The sequence below is a fragment of the Callospermophilus lateralis genome, chromosome X, assembly GCF_048772815.1.
Source record: "Callospermophilus lateralis isolate mCalLat2 chromosome X, mCalLat2.hap1, whole genome shotgun sequence".
In the NCBI taxonomy this organism is placed as follows: domain Eukaryota; kingdom Metazoa; phylum Chordata; class Mammalia; order Rodentia; family Sciuridae; genus Callospermophilus; species Callospermophilus lateralis.
The window spans coordinates 122,051,023-122,071,088 of NC_135325.1; the positions used below are offsets into that span (position 1 = coordinate 122,051,023).

Here is a 20,066-nt window from a genome sequence, read left to right on the forward strand (position 1 = left end):
TTACTGGGGAGCAAATCCAGGGGCACTTAACCACTGAGCAACATCCCCAGCCCTTTTTTGTATTTTATTTAGAGACAGGGTCTCACTGAGTTACTTAGGCTTCACTAAGTTGCTGAGGCTGGCTTGAACTTGCAACCCCCTGCCTCAGCCTCCAGAGCTACTGGGATTACAGGTACACACTACCATGCCTGGGTATCCATTCGTGTTTTGAAGGGTACCTAGTTTGGTTCCATAGCTTAGCTATTGTGAATTGAGCTGCTATAAACATTGATGTTATTGTGTCACTGTAGTATGGTGATTTTTTTTTAATAGCACTGTGCAGTTTTATTAACCATTCAAGTACAGTAGTATCTGGTAAGATTGGGACAGAATTGGGATTGAAAAGTGAACAGATATTCAGCATCTAACAATTTGAAAGAAGCCACTACATACTCTTCACACACATGTTTTCACAGAGCCAATACAGTACTAGCCATTAACCCAGTACACCAAGTGCACTGAATTAGAAAAGATGCAACAATAAAAATAGCTACATTAAAAAGACCAACACTTTAGAAAAAGATTAAAACACTTTCAGTTTCTCCCCTTTATCCCCTAAAACAACATCTTACAGTCTGGATCTACCTATACAGTCCTACATTAGCTTCTAGAATATTTGTCAGGAGGAAAAAAATAAAATGACACTGGCCAGTACAGTCTTTGGATATTTAGGAAGGGGAAGGGGAGAAAGTCAGTTCTCAGAACAAATTAATCAGATTCAGTTTCATCAGCAGGGTCTTTGGATTCTTTGTTCTTCCACACTTCTTCAATGTGCTTATCCTTCTCTTGCAAACGCTCCAGTTTGGCAGCCATTTGAACCTCTCAGTTCTCTTTGTTAGCTTCCATTTTGTGGGTCAGTTTCTCTTCCGCCATTTTACTGAAGTTGTTTTCTTCTATTGCTTTCTGAAGCACTTCTTTCTCATGCTCTCGTTTCTCAGTATGCTGCTTCAAGACCTCAGCTTCATGAGACTTGCGTCTTTCTTCTGCAGCTTCTAATTTTTTCTGAATTTCCTCCAGGGAAAGATCCTTCTTCTTTGGAGGGGAAAGGGGGAAATCTGGGATGGATTCTTTTGACCAAGGGCTGAGAATCAGCTTAAAAGACTGGCCTGAGGCACGCTTCTCCAGTTCTTTCACCTGAATATCAGAAGAAGCCATGGTGAATAGAAGACAAGAGACTTGCAGTGTATTCTACACAATCCACTGGTAAGGAAAGCCCTGCTTGGTCCAAGCCGCCTGGCCACACTCAGTATACTGATTTTAAGTCCTTTGGGTGTAAGTTGAGGACTGGGAAAACTGGGTCAAATGGCAGTTCCACTCCAAATTTTCTAAGGAATCTCCACACTGATTTCCATAGTTATTGCACCAGTTTGCACTCCCACCAGCAATATAGAGTGAACCTTTTCCCCACATACCTTGTCAGCATTTATTGATACTTGTATTCTTTATAATTGACATTCTGACTGGAGTGAGATGAAATCTCAGTATATTTTTAATTTGTATTTCTCTAATTGCTAGAGATGTTGAACATTTTTCATATATTGTTTGATCATTCATATTTATTTTCTTTGAAGTGCCTGTTCAGTTCCATTGCCCAATTATTGATTGAATTATTATTATTTATTTACTTTTTAGTGTTAAGTGTTTTACTTCTTTAAATATCCTGGAGATTAATGCTGTATCTGAGGTGCAGAAATAGCAAAGATTTTCCTCCCACTATGTAGGCTCTCTATACATGTCCTTAATTGTTTCCCTTAATGTGAAGAAGCTTTTTAGTTTGATACATCCTATTTATGATATTACTTCTTGTGCTTTTGGAGTCTTATTGAGGAAGTTTATTCCTGAGCTGATATGATGGAGATTTGGGCCTACTTTTTCTTCTAGTAGGCACAGGGTCTCTGGTCTAATGCCAAGGTCCTTACTCCACTTTGAGTTGAGTTTTGTGCATGGTGAGAGATAGGGAGTTAATTTCATTTGCCTACAAATGGATTTCCAGTACTCCCAGAACCATTTGTGGAAGAGGCTATCTTTTCTCCGATGTATGTTTTTGGCTCCTATGTCTAGTGTGAGATAACTATATTTATGTGGGTTTGACTCTGTGTCTTCTATTCTGTTCCATAGGTTTTCAATTCTATTTTTGTGCCAATACCATGCTGTGTTTTTTTTTTTTTTTTTTTTTAACTATAGCTCTGTAATATAATTTAAGGTCTGGTAATGTGAGGCCTCCTGCATTACTTTTCTTGCTAAAGATGACTTTGGCTATTCTGGGCCTTTCATGTTTCCAAATAAATTTCATGACTACTTTCCTATTTCTATGAAGAATGTCATTGTAATTTTGATGAGAATTGCAGTAAATCTTTATAGTGCTTTTGGTAGCATGGCCATTTTTACAATATTAATTCTATCTAGCCAAGATTTTATGGCAGATCTTTCCATCTTCTAAGGTCCTCTTCAATTTCTCTCTTTAGTGTTCTGTTGTTTGCATTGTAGAGGTCTTTCACCTCTTTTGTTAGATTGATTCCCAAGTATTTTATTTTTTTGAGGCTATTGTGAATGGAATAGTTTTCCTGATTTCTCTTTCAGCTGATTTGTCATTGGCGTATAGGAAAACAATTGATTTATGGGTGTTAATTTTATATCCTGCTACTTTTCCAAATTCATTTATGAGGTCAAGAAGCTTTGTGGTGGACTTTTTTGGGTCTTCTAAATATACGATCATGTCGTTGGCAAATGGCAAATATGAGCTCTTCTTTTCCTATTTGTATTTCTTTACTTTCTTTATTTTGTCTAATTGCTCTGACCAGGGTTTCAAGGACTATGTTAAATAGAAGTGGTGAAAGAGTTCCAGTTTTTCTCCATTTAGAATAATGTTGGCCCTGGGTTTAGCATGCAGTTTTTACAACATTGAGGTATGTTCCTATTATCCCTAGTGTTTCTAGAGTTTTGAACATAAATGGATGCTGAATTTTATCAAATACTCTTTTTGGAATCTATTGAGAAAATCATGTGGTTCTTGTCTTTAAGCCTATTTATGTGATGAATTACATTTTTTGATTTTGATATCTTGAACCAACCTTGCATCACTGGAATGAACCCCACTTGATCATGGTGCACTATCTTTTTAATATGTTTTAATATGTGATTTGCCAGTATTTTATTAAGAATTTTTGCATCTATGTTCATCAGGGATACTGGTCTAAAGTTTTCTTTCCTTAATGTGTGTTTGTCTGGTTTTGGTATCAAGGTGATACTAGCTTCATAGAATGAGTTTGGAAAGGTCCTCTCCTTTTCTATTTCATTGAATAATTTGAGGAGTATTGGTATAATTTCCATCATGACTCTATTTTATTGGAGTATAAATTTTCAAAATAGTTTCTGATTATATTCTATATTTCAATAGTGGACATAATGATATTTCCTTTTTTCATCATGAATTTTAGTGATTTGAGTTTTCTCTCTTTTTATTCATTAGCTTTGTGAAGGCTTTAACAATTTTATTTATTTTTTAAAAGAACCCAGTTTTTTGTCTATTTTTTAAATTGTTCTTTTTTCTCAATTTCATTGATTTCAGCTCTGATTTTAATTATTTCCTGTCTTTTGTTGTTTTTAGTGTTGATTTTTTTCTTATTTTTCTAGGGCTTTGAGATGTGATGTTAGGTTATTTATTTGGTGACTTTCTTTCAAAGAATGTACTCAGTGCAATCAACTTTCCTTTTAGAACTGTCTTCATAGTGCCACAGAGATTTGATAAGTTGTGTCATGATTCTCATTACCTCTAAGTATTTTTTTATTTCATCCCTGATTTCTTATGTTATCAATTGGTCATTAAATAGTGTATTATTTAGTCTCCAAGTGTTAGAGTAGCTTCTATTTTTTGTTTTATCATTGATTTCTAATTTCATTCCATTATGACATGATAGGATGCAGGGTATTATCTCTATATTTTATATTTGCTAAGAGTTGCTTTGTGGCCTAAAACCTGGTCTATTTTAGAGAAGGACCCATGTGCTGTTGAGAAGAAAGTATACTCAGCCCTTGATGGATGAAATATTTTATATGTCTGTTAAGTCTGAATTATTAATTTTATTTTTTAGTTCTATAACTTCTTCATTTAGTTTTTATTTGGAGAATCTATTTAGTGATGAGTGAGCCATGTTAAAGTCACCCAGTATTATTGTGTCATGGTCTATTTAATTCTTGAAATTGAGAAGGATTTGTTTGACATATGAATGTGTTCCACTGTTTGGTGCATAGATATTTATGATTGTTATTTCATGTTGATGTATAATTCCCTTAAGCAGTATGAAATGACCTTCTTGGTCCTTTCTGAATTACTTTGGGTTGAAGTTTACATTATCTGACATGAGGCTAGAAATCCCTGCTTGTTTACGAGATCTATGTGAATGATGTGTTTCTTCCCATCTGTTTACCTTCAGTCTGTGGATGTCCTTGCTGGGAGATGAGTCTCTTGAAGACAGCATATTGTTGGGTCTTGTTTTCTAATTTAATATGCCAGAGTATGTCTTTTGGTTGATGAATTGGGCCATTTACATTCAATGTTATTATTTAGATATGACTTTTATTCCTTGTCATTTTATTTCTCCTTTTTAATTTGAATTAGTTTCTCTTTTGATTGATTATTCTTCTAGTGTATCTCCTCCCTTTGCTGATTTTCACTTTTATTTTACATTTCTTCTTCATGAAATATTTTATTGAGTATGTTTTATAGTGCAGGTTTTCTAGTTGTGAATTCTTTAAACTTTTTTTTTATTATGGAATGGTTTTATTTAATCATCAATTCTGAAGTTTAATTTTGCTGGGCATCCACTTATTTGTCATACATCCATTTTCTTTTAAAGCTTGGTATATATTATTCCAAGACCTCCTAGCTTTGAGGGTCTGGGTTGAGAAATCAGTTGAGATCCAGATTGGTTTCCCTCTAAATGTTACCTATCATTTTTTTCTCTGACAGTTTTTACAATTCTATCTTTATTCTGTATGTTAGGTGTTTTAATAATAATGTGCCTTGGTGTGGGTCTGTTGCAATTTTGTATATTTGGGATTCTATAAGCCTCCTGTATTTAGTTTTCCATTTCATCCTTCAGGTTTGGGAAATTTTTTAATATGATTTCATTGAAAAAATGGACATTCCTTTGGTTTATATCTCTGAGCCTTCATCTATCCTGATAAATCCTAAGCTTGGTCTTTTTATGTTATCTTGTATTTTTGATGATCTGTTCATGGTCTCTTAACATATTTTCCCCATGGTCAACTTTGTTTTCTAGATTATATACTTTGTTTTTATTGCTGAAACTGTCTTCCAAGTCTTTTCTATTGGTGATGCTTTCAACAGAATTTTTAATTTGGTTTATTGATTCCTTCATCTCAAAGATTTCTGACTGATTATTCTTTAGGATCTCTATCTCCTTGTTGAATAGATCTTTCACTTGTATTTTCTCACTGATTTAATTTATTACACCATATTTTACCTCATAGATCAGTTTAACCATGAACTTTCTGAATTCTATCTTTGATATTTCCTCCACTTTGATGTCGAAGGAGTCTACCATTGAGATATTCTGTGTTAATTGGGATGATTTTTTCCCTTGCTTTTTCATATTGTTTGTGTATCTACCCGTCTCTCTGGATGGATCTAATGCTATAGAGTTTCTACCTTATGAGTTTATAGTGTCCCTCTATATTACTAGTAGCTCTTAGATTGATAGGAAGCCCAGTGACAGGAACAATGTATGGAAACAATATATAACAGTAGACTAGTTCCTTAGTTCCTGTTTTGATATCTAGTGTTAATTGGTATGATCTGTAGGGATAGTGGAATCATCAGTTTCTATCAGTAAAACCAGTACATAATCATTCATTATGTCTGGCTCACATGAAACAATAATTGTTGTCTATGCCTTCCTCTGTATTAATTATTGCTGTGATATTGGTGGTAGGGGTAGAGATTATATATGTCAATTAATATTAAGAAGTGTTAAGGGTGCTGGAGTTGTGGCTCAGTAGTAGAATGCTCATCTAGCATGTATGAGGCACTGTGTTTGATCCTCAGCACCACATAAAAATAAGTAAATAAAGTTATTGTGTGTGTGTGTGTGTGTGTGTGTGTGTGTGTGTATATATATATATATATATATATATATATATATATATATATATAAAATAAGTGTTAAGGATAGAGTTGAATATGTATGAAGAAGGAGAAATAGGAGGGTAGAAAAGTGTTTGCAGTTTGAAAGGGTGAATAGGTCATACACAGTGGTAACTTAGGATAGGTTGTTAGTTTGAAAAGGGACAAAAATAGAAGAATATAAAGGAGGAGAGAGAGAATGGAATTTATGGAATTTAGTGGTCAGGAATAGAGAAATGAGAGAGGGAGACAAGTGAGATAGAGCAGTGATAAAGATGATACAAAACAAAATCAAAATAAGCTAGTCATGAACCCTAACCCTCAAAATACAAAGCATGGGAAAATAACACTTTTGGAAAAAAAAAACATAAAAAATTTATCAACAACAAAAAAAAAAAAGAAAGAAAGAAAGAATAGAGAAAAATAAGGAGAGAGAAACAAATATGAAGATGTGTAGGAGTCCTTGAAGTAGTACACATTCAAATAAAACAAGAATCCAATATGGAAGCCCAAAGTCAAAAAGCAAAACAGAACTACTACCACAACAAAGAAGCCACAACAACAACAACAATAGAAAAATAGTAGAGAAATGTTAATAAATTAAGGAGTCATATCTACTATGGTGGACAAAACAGTCAGTGAGTATATGTGTTCACTGATTGTGCCCACCTGGTTTGCATTTTGTTTTTTATTCTTGAGGTATGATCTAATCTTGTAAGTATGAGCCATGGATTGTATAGGCATTTATTTTTTGCATGTTCCATAATTTTTGAGGAAAACTTAGCATTTTTAATATAAGGTGTTAACTCTGGAAATCAGAGTCATATTATTTCCCCTCCCCAGGACTTATTTTTGCTTGCTTCCTCTGGGTCATAGCTTTTCAATTTTTTAGTGACTTTTCTAAACCAATTTTGTAAAATATGTACTGTTTGTCATGTGTGGATACTGTCCTTTTTGCTTTATTTACTTTGTAGTTATACCTAATGAATGATTCAACAGATATCCTTAAAGTGTAAATTTAAAAAAAATTCCAGTCTCTCAAGATGGAGTGTGTGTGTGTGTGTGTGTGTGTGTGTGTGTGTGTGTGTTGGGGCACACCATGCCACAAAATCTGACCTAGTCTATAGTCTTCATTTATAGTCAATAAGAGTTTTTCATGAGCACAGCAATACCTTAAACATTAGTCTAGTATCATTATGGTTAATCATCTTACTTTGTCACAATAGCAGAGTTTCATGAATGGCAATTTTATACTGGTTACCCCAGGGCAAGCTTGGGAGCATCACGATTGTAAGAGTCATACTTTGCCATGGTGTATCAGCTTTCTTCTGAGAACTTGAAAACATTTCACAAGTGTTAATTAGGCTTCCTGACAACCACTGGGAAGTAGATATTATTATATGAGCTGGTTTTAAGGATGAGTAACCTGGATCAAGCATTCAACTGTGGAAGCATAAACATTCTGTCCCATAAATTTTGATCCAGCTCCTGTACCTATCCTCCAAATTGTGTCTAGTGTCTAGCCCTGAGGAGGATCCCAGTGAACACTGAAATACAGAAGGGGAACTAAAGCACAGAGAGGTTTGTATAACATGCCCTGGGCCACCTAGCTCATGGAGATGAAGGAGCAAAGATACAACCTGAGTCCAGCCAGAACTGTAGGCCCTCTGTCAGGGGCCAGCATGGCCAGCAGGCACCAAGAGGGAGATGGCCTGTCAGTTCAGAAATGTGAATAAGAGGCATCATGGCTCTCTCAAGTGTTTCATAGATAGTGGCCAGGCAGACTGCACAATGTAGATGATAGTTTTGTTGAAGTCCCAGGTAATCCTAGAACTAAACTATTTTTTAAAATATTTTTTTAGTTGTTGATGGGCCTTTATTTTATTTATTGATTTGTGGTTCTGAAAATTGAACCCAGTGTCTCACACTTGCTAGGCAAATGCTCTGCCACTGAGCCACAACCCCAGCCCTAGAACTAAACTATTGCTCTGCAGACCCACAAACTTAATTCTGGCAGTTTCTCCAAAAGTGACAAAGCCCTGGAAGTTTCTAGAGCAGGCATGAGGACACTGACACACAAACATATTGTGAACCTCGATGTTTCTCACTATTTAGAGAAAATTTCTAGAGAAGCAAGTAGAGAAGGCTAGGATGATTTATATGATAATGGATTAGAGTGGGAGACATTACAAAGAACTCATATTTAACTTAATATATATACAAGTGATTACAACTAGAACTATCAATGTCTATGAATATATACAGATATTTATACACACATGTAATTTCTTGCTTTGTCAGCTAAGAGGGTATAGAAGAAACAACATCCCAGAAGCATTGAGCATATCTACTGCCAAAATCTAGGATTCTATATCATTCTCCAATAAAAAGAATCAAGGCTCAGTGGAGAAATTACTAATTCTAGAATTGGGATAGGAAGTATGAAAAATGATCCAGGAATACCTTATACTGCTTAGAGTAAATAAGTGCTAATAGAACTTTTTAAAGTCACATTGACAGGTATATGAGAAAGGAATATAAAAACAGAGCTTGCAAAATGATCTGCAAGTGCCCAAACCTGGAGCAATTTGAAGAACAAAATACAAAGATGTTCTGGATTTTAACAGAAAGTACAAAAATATCCATGATTCAATACTGAGATAAATAAATGAAGATTTTAAATGTATAAATAGACAAATTTCCCATGGAGAAAAATTCCAACTAATTTCTGCTGATATGATCACTTCAAGAAAGAGAAGTGTGACTCCTTATCACTTACAGTGTGGGCCACATGTAATAACATTCTTCCAAGGAGGATAGTACAGAAAGTCAAAGAGAAATAGTAATTTTATTGTGGAAAAACCAAACAAATGCTACCTTAGCCATCTGGGCAAGGTCAACATCATCAGTAATAAGTCATGTTGCTGATATGCACCCTTCATGTGATGTTATGAGAATGGCATTTCATCTCTGTGAACTTCTTCCTCCAAACCCACAACTCCAGTCTAACCATGAAGAAAGCATCAGATGGACCATCTGGGGGTTAATTCTCCAAAATGGCTTACTAGTAAGTACTCCTTAAAACTGTCAAGAGGATTAAAAAGAAGAAAATGATACAAGCAAGAGGAGACTGAAGAGATACTAAAACTAGATGTGATGTTCTGGTTGCAATCCTGGGAGAAAGGAAACCCAAATAAATAGTGAGCTTTAGTGACCTATTAATAATTAATCAGTTTTAACAAATTTACCATTCTCATGTAAGAAAAAGTGGCACATAAAAACACTGTACCATCTTCACAAACACTTTTCAAAAAATTTAAAATACTAAAATAGAGTATATAAAAAATTTTTAAAAACTGAAAGGGACATAAAAAAAGGAGTATTGTGGGTATGTTAAAAATATAGTAGATCAAACACAAGTGCACAGACCAGGAACTGAGAAGTAAAGCATCCCTAAATTGTCATCAGCCCTTTTCTCTCTCTTAAATCCAGCCTGTCTTGTATAGAAAATTTATTTCATATCAAAATCATCTACATAAACTGCTCATATTCTCCAGCTCCTCTACTGTTATTCTAGTGCATATTCAAAACCTGTTTTTCCTGTACTAGGGCAGTAGCCCCCCACCTATGCTACATGTAGATATGAGACCCCCACCCTTGCTCAAGAAGAATCTTACAACACCTGCCAATATTTGCTGCTACAGGAAAGGCTGGGAAAAAACAGGCAGGAGGTCAACCCCTTGCCAAGAGGCTGGAGCTCAGAGAGAGCTATAATCATTGCTAGTCAGAAACAGGCGCACTTGTCAGGGCAACAGTATCATGGCTGAGAATCCTCACAGCAGCCCCTCAGGAGGAAAATTCAGGAAATCCAGAGAACCTCAGGACCTTCCCATGATGGGCATGAGGAGGGTCCCATCTGCTCTGCCCTGCCCAGATGTTAGCATTAGCTCAGTCCCTGGGTGATGTTTGTCCACACAGCAGACTGATGCAATAGAAACTGGACACTGGAAATGTCCCCAGGAAAGGTAATGGGGGCCACTTTGGCCATCCTAGCTGTTACAATCTTGCCATCTCTAGCCTCACTGGACAAGCATTCTCCACACATGTCATCACCCTCCAAGAACTGCCACGTAGTGCCCTATTTCCAGCAGTGTCCTTGCTTACACCTGGAGTGCTACACAGGGGTCCTTTCCCAGAACCACCTAGCTCATGATGTGGCCCAGGGCCCCAGCTCACTTCCAGTCCCATTCTGCTCCTATGTCCCTCACCTGGCCAGTCCACAGATGTTCACATGGATCCAGTGGGGCCTCTTCCTCCTGCCTCTCCTGGGGCTGCTGATCCTCACCACCACCATCTGAGAACCCCAAAGCCCTCTCCTGCCCAGCTCCTTTCCAAGTCCTAAATTGGGTCTGGGGAGTGTCCTAATGACCACTGCTCCATCTTCTACATGCAGCCTTAAGTCTGCACAAACTTTTTGCCTGGGAACACCATGGTCCTAGCTGGCTTTGTGGTGGCTGACAGAAGTACACTCTGCCCTACCTCTCTGGATCAAACCTCAGAAATCAAGACCTCATAATCACTCAAGTAGGGTGATCAGTTCATGAAAGCTTGGTCATTATATGGAGGATCAGCTGAATGATAACCCATAATCATGGTGAGTTGTTACTCATGCACAGAATGATAATTATTTGCCAACCATTAGAAGACTCACCAAAAGGCTGCATCATCTCCTGCCAGTTCTACCTAAAGTACAGTGTCTTGGAAACAGTTGGATGTATAATAAAGATAATTACATGTGATCATCAGGAGTGGGTCATTTACAGCTCAGTTGGTGTCTGTGAAGAGACAGGAAGGGAAAAACACCATGCTGGGCTGACTGAGACTAAATAAAGAAGAGGATTGACAAAGTGCTACCCAAAAGAGGTGATGGGGATTCCAGAAGGAACCTGCAGCAAAGAAAATACTCAATCCCAACAGGGAAATTTGGCCTGCTGTCTCTGATTCTGATGATATCACAGCTCTCAGGAGACTTATAGATGTGGCACAGGGGTATGAAGGGTGCAAGTAGCAAGAGGAAAGTATAACAGTCTGCATGTTGGAGGTGGTTCCTCCTTTGAAGATATCTGTCCCTGGGGCTGGGGATGTGGCTAAAGCGGTAGCGCGCTCGCTTGGGGCACTGGGTTCGATCCTCAGCACCACATAAAAGTAAAATAAAGAAGTTGTGTCCACCAAAAAATAAAAAATTAAAAAAGATATATGTCCCTTCCTAGGGCTTTATAGGCAGATTCTGGCTTCTCATATCTAAGAGAGTATGGTTGCATGACTTTAAAGTCCATAGATATGGGAATAGAATGGTCTGTGTTCTGTGCTCATAGCTTGAGAATTTATCCTGGGTTCTGTAGCACCTTGTGCAGAACTGTCCCTTAATTTAGGGGCAAACTGAGGTAACATGACCCTTCTAAAGACAAGCAAACTGGCAATGGAGTGTCACAATTTGACCAGGAAGGAAAGAAAAAAGAGGTGAATGGATACGTGTATCTCCCATAAACTGTTATGTAGTAGGTGTTCAACAAAAAGCAACTAATAGTTTGTTATAAAATCCTCTTCCTTTCCGAGAGGCGCCTCAGAAAGGGTTAGATACACATGTAAATTCTCCAGTTTTTTCAAGCACCTGCATGTTATGTAACAGGTGCTTTCAAATACAGGGTTATGTTTTATTTTCAAAGGATAATATAAATCTCAGTAGGGAGGTTTCCCTTTCTTTACTCAATAGCACTTTTCTGCAGTACCCATGTAAAAAACTCCAAAATCTCAGTACACTGATAATTTCTCTTCTATTTGATTCATGGTCAAAATCACAACTTGTGATTCTCTTATTACCTTTATACTACCCAAACACCTAAGCAGATGCTTTAGGCACACTAAATGCCAGTATTTTCCTAAGGGCCAGATTCCTAACAAGAGCAGTTTGGTTAATTATTCTTTTTAAATTCAAGCTTATATGCCAAGGAAATATTTTCACCTTCTGGCAGACTCTGTAGATTTAAGAGCTCAGCCTCAGTAGATGTTTGTACCACAGTAGTTTCCATGATCTTTCCTCATTTATAGCTTATGAGGATGTCTTGTCTTTGACAACCAAGGTAAGCTCATTCAGCTGTGTGTATTCAGTGGTCATTTTCAAATAAAACATCTCACTCAAATTATATAGGGTGGTTTTAAAAATCTTAACTTTACATGTCAAGAATGAGTAGATTATGTGTTAAATCATACTATCCGGCCATTTTGTGAAGAGACAAGGCTGAGCGGTTGCGGCCGCCTTGCTGACCTCGAGCAGCGGTCGACTTCTTCATATAGAATCTGGGAGTAGGAGATTCAGAATCTAATCTCTTCTCCCTCCCCCTCCTGTGAGATTTTTTTGATCTTCAGCTACATTCTTCCGCCTTTGTGAGGAACCTTATCAAACACGATGGCTAGCAACGTTACCAACAAGACAGATCCACGCTCCATGAACTCCCGTGTATTCATTGGGAATCTCAACGCTCTGGTGGTCAAGAAGTCTGATGTGCAAGCAATCTTCTCCAAGTATGGAAAAATTGTGGGCTGCTCTGTCCATAAGGGCTTTGCCTTCGTTCAGTATGTTAATGAGAGAAATGCTCGGGCTGCTGTAGCAGGAGAGGATGGCAGAATGATTGCTGGCCAGGTTTTAGATATTAATCTGGCTGCAGAGCCAAAAGTGAACAGAGGAAAGGCAGGTGTGAAACGATCTGCAGCGGAGATATACGGGTCAGTACCAGAACACCCTTCTCCGTCCCCTCTACTCAGCTCCTCTTTTGACTTGGACTATGACTTTCAACGTGATTATTATGACAGGATGTATAGTTACCCAGCACGAGTTCCTCCTCCTCCTCCTATTGCTAGGGCTGTAGTGCCCTCTAAACGCCAGCGTGTTTCAGGAAACACCTCCCGAAGGGGCAAAAGTGGCTTCAATTCTAAGAGTGGACAGCGGGGATCTTCTTCCAAGTCTGGAAAGTTGAAAGGAGATGACCTTCAGGCCATTAAGAAGGAGCTGACCCAAATAAAACAAAAAGTGGATTCTCTTCTGGAAAGCCTGGAAAAAATTGAAAAGGAGCAGAGCAAACAAGCAGTAGAGCCGAAGAATGATAAGTCGGAAGAGGAGCAGAGCAGCAGCTCCCTGAAGAAAGATGAAACTAATGTGAAGATGGAGTCTGAGGGGGGTGCAGATGACTCTGCTGAGGAGGGGGATCTACTGGATGATGATGATAATGAAGATCGGGGGGATGACCAGCTGGAGTTGATCAAGGATGATGAAAAAGAGGCAGAGGAAGGAGAGGATGACAGAGACAGCGCCAATGGCGAGGATGACTCTTAAACACATAGTGGAGTTTAGAAATCTTACCCATTATTTCTTTACCTAGGCGCTTGTCTTAAGATCAAAATTTCACCAGATCCTCTCCCCTAGTATCTTCAGCACATGCTCACTGTTCTCCCTATCTTTGTCCTTCCCGTGTTCATTAATTCATATTGCCCTGCGCCTAGTCCCATTTTTCACTTCCTTTGACGCTCCTAGTAGTTTTGTTAAGTCTTACCCTGTAATTTTTGCTTTTAATTTTGATACCTCTTTATGACTTAACAATAAAAAGAATGTATGGTTTTTATCAACTGTCTCCAAAATAATCTCTTGTTATGCAGGGAGTACAGTTCTTTCCATTTATACATGATTTCAGTAGTTGCTTCCCTAACTGCAAAGGCAATCTCATTTAGTTGTAGCACCTGAGAGCAGCTTTGAGTTTTAGAGGTATGTGTGTTATCCCCCACATAATAGTCCTGTGTGGGGCTGTTCAACACAAATGTAACAATGTATTTTTGTGAATGAGAGTTGGCATGTTAAATGCATCCTCTAGAAGAATAATTAGTGTAATAGTCTTTATTTGTTTTCTAAAGTTGATACTGTGGGTTATTTTTGTGAACAGCCTGATGTTTGGGACCTTTTTTCTCAAAATAAACAAGTCCTTATTAAACCAGGAATTTGGAGGAAAAAAAATCATACTATCCTTGCCACTGTATACTCAGACAGGATGACCACATATCTGGAAGTCTCTGTCCCGAACAAACATTTAAGTTGAAATGGCTGTTGCAATCAGAAAGGTCCCAGGATGAGCTATGGGGAAAACCAGGATAATTCTGCAAGGTATTGGTATGCTTTATGTTTCATGGGGAAGAGTGACGCGCTGAGTAACTGGCCAAGTTGCAGAGATGGAAAAAGGGTATAGAGTGGTCAGCCAGGGGAAGGGCATTTTTGTGTTGCAAAGTGCTGGAACTGGACAAATATGCCCACATCTTGGCTTACCTGGCTCTCAAGGAGTCAATCACTGGATATACCCACATTATGTTTAATTCTGTCACCTTATTAGGACCACATTTACTACATCCCCCTCTCCTGCCCTGGATCCTTCTTTTTCTCATCAGAGATATTATGGAGTACTGAAAAATGAATTAATACACAGGTCCACCTCAGACTGAGGAAGTTAGAAGAGTGTGGGATATAGAAGAATTCAGAGCAACCTTATCATTCATTAGCCATATGATTTTAGGAATATTACTGAACAATATGAGGCTCAGGTTATTCATCTGTAAAATAGATTTGATATAGCACTGTGTGGAGGACTGTTGCAATGTAGGAAGTGTATGTAAACACCTGTCATACATTGAGTATTTAGTGATTGGTACCTATTTCTAGTACTATCAAGACCCTAGGTAGTACCACCATCCCCTCGGGTATTTTTTCCAGAATATCTGAGAGGACTTGCAGCTCAATATGAAATTGAATAGAAAATCAGTCAAAAATACTGTTCTGTAAAAGTTTCCTCAATGATATGTATTAAGTGATCAGATGGAACTCTTCCCTTCCTGAGTACAACTAACACAAAGTTCATGGAATTATATAGTCAGGACCAGCTCCATGCCAGATTCTGTTCCATCCAACCACAATTTCCATTCATTCAATCACCATGCAAAATCAACTCCTTGATTACAATGGGTGGAATTACACTGGTACCCTAAATAAAACACCACTTTACTGCAGAGTCAGCTCTGGCTCTCCCAACCAAGCAGAGGAGGTCCTGGCCAGGGACTTCTAGGCCTCACTTCTTTAGACATTCAGTCTTCTCTCTCTACAGATCCTTGCAGTTGTTGGTAACTTGAGCACCAAGCTCTCCTGTTGTGTCCAACCACATAGCACCTCTCAGACCTGTCCCAGGTGGAGATTCTGCTCTGCTTCATTCACCATCAAAGGGAACGACTCAGAGTAGTCTTCCATTCTCTCAGCCCTAAGACACACCATCTAAAGGTCTGGCCCTGGCCTCCATGCAGTGTCCTTGAAGTCCAACCCGCAGAAGGCACTGCAGTTTCCCCAAGCCCCAAACTGCAAACTGCCTTGGCTGGCATAGGACATTGGCACTCGGCTGCTCTACACTGGAGGCCCACCTGCTCACCCTCCTTCACACGTTCTTTAGGTCTCTGGGGACACCTCACCGTCTTCCTGACATGGTTGCTGTATTAACATTCAAAGATGGGATTCAGTCTGGCTAAACCTACTGTCTGATTATTCCCACTACTCATTCTCTCTCTTTTAGAAGAGCAGAATTGCACGAATGTTCCATGAATCAATGAGGCAGTGAGGAGTGGGCCTTTTTATTAGCATATAGCTTCTCCTCCATTCTCCAATACACTCAAGCAAATCCAGGTGCACACCAACTTTCTTAAGGATACAGGGAAGACAGGTAATAAGGGAAGGCGAGCATTCACCTTTGATTTCTCTATCATTTATTCATTCTTTTTCATGACCAAGTTCTTTTCCACGTCCAGAAATTATCTCTTACACTCCCATGTGATCTTTGTTCAGGTCCAAAAAATAAAGAAAGAATGAGATGCTAATTAATGAAACAAAAAGCAAAACACCAAAGTCCTAAACTATGTTCACAGCAATAAATGAATGAGTATGGTCTTCATAACATCCCATTCAGAAGTAAATTAAACTTTCAATCAACAGGAACATTTGAAAAATTCCATAGGAAACAAAGTTCAACTTCCAAGTCACACAAATATAGAAGCATCAAAATCTTAGACAGCAAGATCTCTTCCACCTTCCCTGGCCCCTCACTACTTAGAAAGGTGACTTCTCTCTTCCAACACAGATTGAAAAATGGGCCCTATCTCACATGGGGGTGTGGAAGCTTCGGGATGTGGCCCTGCCATGTTTCCTGGTCCTGGGCCGTCCCCTGGGAACCCTAGTGGCCCTGGCTACATTTGATACTTCGGCACACTCTGCTTCATCTCTCAAAGCCTTTTCATACAAAGAAGGGTAGGACCTAGGGTCACTCCCATGGACCTGGGCCCAGTACTCCAGGACTTTCATCTTGCTAGTTTCAGCACGTGCCCTTGGACCCCAAAGGAACTCATAGAAAGCAGGATCACTACCAGGTACCTGGCGATACTCCAAGTACTGTTCCTGCACCAAATCTTCAGTGATGAGCTTTCTAGGCTCACCATAGATGAAGTGTTCCCTCCCAGCATGCACACCCATCATACTCAGTGCATTCCAGACAACCTCCTCAGTGGCATGGTCACCCTCCATGAAGATGATGCACAGAACCATTATCAGAAGGCCCGTCTTGGGCATGCTCTGATCATCGCCCACCAACCCAGCACAGGTGAGACCCAAAGCATTAACAATGGCATACGAGTGGCTAGAGGGGTCTACCTCCTTTACATGAATACCAAAGACCAGATGCATGTACTCAGAGGCTACACTGAAGATCACAGGGAAGTCACCCTGGTTATTTTTGATGACACTACTCAGCATTTCTTTCTTGGTGGTCAGCTCCTTCATTCGATACTTGAGAAGCAGGAACTGCACCAGATCAGCCATCTGCTGATCCAGTGGGTTTTCCAACAAGGACCTATGGTGTTCCTGGTCCTGATAGGGGAATGAAACTTCCTCTTCTTGGCTGCTGGAGATTTCACTGGACTGGATAAATGAAGTGGGAGCCATGGTGACAGAGAATGAGGAGGAACTCAAAGGAACCTGTGGAAAAATCAGTGGCCCAGGAGCAGGCACCTCTCTCTGGGTAGCTGGTATCAGAGGAAGGGAAGTGGAGGAGATGCAGGCAGAGGAGGCCCCCTCCTCTTCAGGCCTGAGAACCTGGACACCAATGAGGCTTGGTGCCTCCCTTTGGGCCTTAGGTTTCCCTTCTTGCTTGCGGTGCTGGCGCTTCTGACCATGAGATGACATGGCTTTCCTTGGGAACAGCAGTCAAGACGGTGGGCAGGCGACTGGTCCTGGGGGAGAGAGGGATCCAGTGAACTTAGGACTACACCCTTCTTGGTGATTACAATGGCCCACTATCAGTCATTTGTTTGGGTAGTGATCTAGGGCTAAGGAGGCACATGTCCTTCTGGTGGGCCTGACTCCTTGAGTAACTGAGGGAGGAAGTGAAACAGTTTCTCAGGATGATGCCAGCCTGCAGAGCACAAGGCCCCGGGGCTGACTTATACTCTGTGGAACTAGGTACTGTGGGTTGCCCTCTATTCTGCACATCACCATGACTCCCAGCACTGCCTGGGCCTCATCTGCTCTGTGATCTGAGGACATTGCTTCAAACCAAGACATTCACCTGCTGGTTTCCAGAGCTCTTATAATAGGCATTTCAGACTGCAAAAGCATTACTGGGCCCCCAACCCTAACAGGAGGGATGAGGTGGACTCTGTGAGGCCCATACTGATCTGAGGTGGATGGTCCCCTTGTGCTCACTCTAGGTTTTCATTTTATCCTAGGCAATACCTGGACTCAAGCTCCCTTCTGAACTAAAGCAAACATTCTGAACAAATGTCCAACTCTGTGAGAAAAAAAGTCAGTGAGTCTTCTCACATCTGGCCACACCTGCCCAAAGGTGACTATAAGAGCTGACCGAATTTAGGGGTTCCATTTATCTTGACATGGATGACCTACTTGGTGCTCACCTTAATGAAAGTCAAGGTCTGTGATGGTCCTCTGATGACTGAAGGCACCTTCATTAAACCATATCCTATAACTGTGAAACACTTAGAAATGAAGTGAGGGGAGGCCAGTGGTCCCAGATCTGTGGTCCCAGACTTTTCAATGGTTGAAAAACAGGGCAGGTGGGGATTGGAGTCTTATGTATTCATGTGTAGAGGTTTCCTATGCCCTCACCTTGACTCCTGGCTATGCCTGAGATCCTCCCTCTGCTGAGGTGAGTCCATGACCCTCTTAACAAATCCTTCCCCTTTCTGACACCAATGACACAGATAAGAAAGATGTTTCAGCCTAAGAGCCCTGCCTGGGCTTCAATGTCTGACAGCAGGCACAGAGAAGATTTCTGATGGGCACCTCTATGTTTTTGGCTAGGTATCCCCTTGATCCTCCCTCAGGGTCCTCACCTTAACTCTGGGAAAACATAACACCCCTCTGTCTGATAACAAAATGTGGTTCCCTGTGCCAATGTGATGCCATCCTGTCATATAACTTCTTTCAACTCCCTAAGAGCCTCACAACCCTCAGGAGAAATGATCAAATGTCATATTCCATCACCATTGTGTGGGTTCTAAAGGGTTGATGGCCAGGCCCGGGCCCTATGTATTCTGGTATAAGGATGGGGATCTACTCATGCCCAGGCTGGCTCTTCTTCATGCCCATCTTTAGAACAATACTCCCATCTCCCTAAAGACTCCCCAATCTTGTGCCCATGCCAGAAGTGACCATGCCACTTAGGGTCTCCCATGATTGACCAAAGTTGAGAGGCAGACTATGCGGGATTCGATGTTTCAGAGCTGGGGATGCTTTCAGTCCTTGTGAAGGGTCCATACCTTGGGTCTGGCAGGTCCTAGAATTCCTCCCTCTGATAATCTCATGTGGCTTCCTCTGCTGACCTGTCATCACCTTTGGATCAAGGTACTTACCCACATATTATCTCACAGCCAAACCATAAGGCAGAAATGACAGGGAGTGAGACCTGAGATATTCAGAGACCCTGTCTGTCCCCACCAGCCTAATTATAGCCAGGTTCTGTGAAGTCCCTTCTTTGGGAGGTATGGCATTCAGTCCCTGTCACCAAAGTTCCTCACCTTGATTCCCGGCAGAATCCTCCCTCTGCTGACCAGCTGTGGCTCCTCTGCCGTCCTGATGAACTCTCTCACACCAAGGCCTCACCTCCCTGATTTGGAGGAGACAGAAGTGAGGACAGCACATTTGGACACGGCTGCATGGGGTTTCCCCAGGTTAACAGACCAGCAGGTTCCAGGGGCCTCCTTTGTCTGGAGTGTCCTCAAGGTACTCATATTCACTCCTGACAGGGTCTGGGCCCTTTCCCCTCTGCTGACCTGTAGATACAACTTGCAGGCCAAGGCCACCATCTCTTGGAAGGTCCAAAGGGGGAAGAAGGTGTGGGATCCCTTCCCCAAAGTCCTGCCTGTAGCCACCCCAGGCTGCCAGCAGGGGCATGGATGGGCTGTTACTGAACTTCCCAGAAGACCCTGAGATTCCTCCCCCTGCTGACCCGGGAACACACACTTCAATCATGGTCACTCATCCCTGATACCCTGGAAGCACAGGAAGGTGCTGCCTCTGGCCACCCTGCCCTGGCCTGTCAGGGTGGAGGTCCCCCTTTGATCTGGAGAACAAGGCCCCCTCCGTCCTCCCTGAGTCCTCCCCTTGACTCCTGGCAGCAGCCCACTCCTCTCCTGAACTGAGTCCTCCTCCCTCACATTCCAGAGTCAGAATGAAGGATGGGCTCAGTCTGAAAGCAGGGGCAGGACTAGGTGGAGCCCATTCTGTGTCCTAGGGCAC

At 40.6% G+C, this 20,066-nt stretch overlaps 2 protein-coding genes and 1 pseudogene across 2 annotated transcripts; 1 reads left to right on the top strand and 2 right to left on the bottom strand.

Annotated features, from left to right (window-relative positions):
* Positions 1-747: 747 nt before the first annotated feature.
* Positions 748-1,263, bottom strand: LOC143639062 (stathmin pseudogene; annotated as a pseudogene).
* Positions 1,264-12,484: 11,221 nt separating this feature from the next.
* Positions 12,485-13,840, top strand: LOC143638491 (heterogeneous nuclear ribonucleoproteins C1/C2-like). The gene is made up of 2 exons (XM_077106420.1): positions 12,485-12,967; positions 13,007-13,840. Exons 1-2 carry the CDS (start codon positions 12,651-12,653, stop codon positions 13,572-13,574), a joined length of 885 nt encoding a protein of 294 aa, XP_076962535.1. The 5' UTR covers positions 12,485-12,650; the 3' UTR covers positions 13,575-13,840.
* Positions 13,841-16,050: 2,210 nt separating this feature from the next.
* On the bottom strand, positions 16,051-17,495 carry LOC143638714 (melanoma-associated antigen 8-like). Its single transcript, XM_077106523.1, has one exon. It carries the CDS (start codon positions 17,493-17,495, stop codon positions 16,419-16,421), a length of 1,077 nt encoding a protein of 358 aa, XP_076962638.1. The 3' UTR covers positions 16,051-16,418.
* Positions 17,496-20,066: the final 2,571 nt, after the last annotated feature.

Coding starts and splice junctions, on each gene's coding strand:
- LOC143638714 (XM_077106523.1), bottom strand. CDS start 17,495: ATGTCATCTCATGGTCAGAAGCGCCAGCACCGCAAGCAAGAAGGGAAA.
- LOC143638491 (XM_077106420.1), top strand. CDS start 12,651: ATGGCTAGCAACGTTACCAACAAGACAGATCCACGCTCCATGAACTCC. Junction 12,968..13,006: donor TCTGCAGCGGAGATATACGG/GTCAGTACCAGA, acceptor CCCTCTACTCAG/CTCCTCTTTTGACTTGGACT.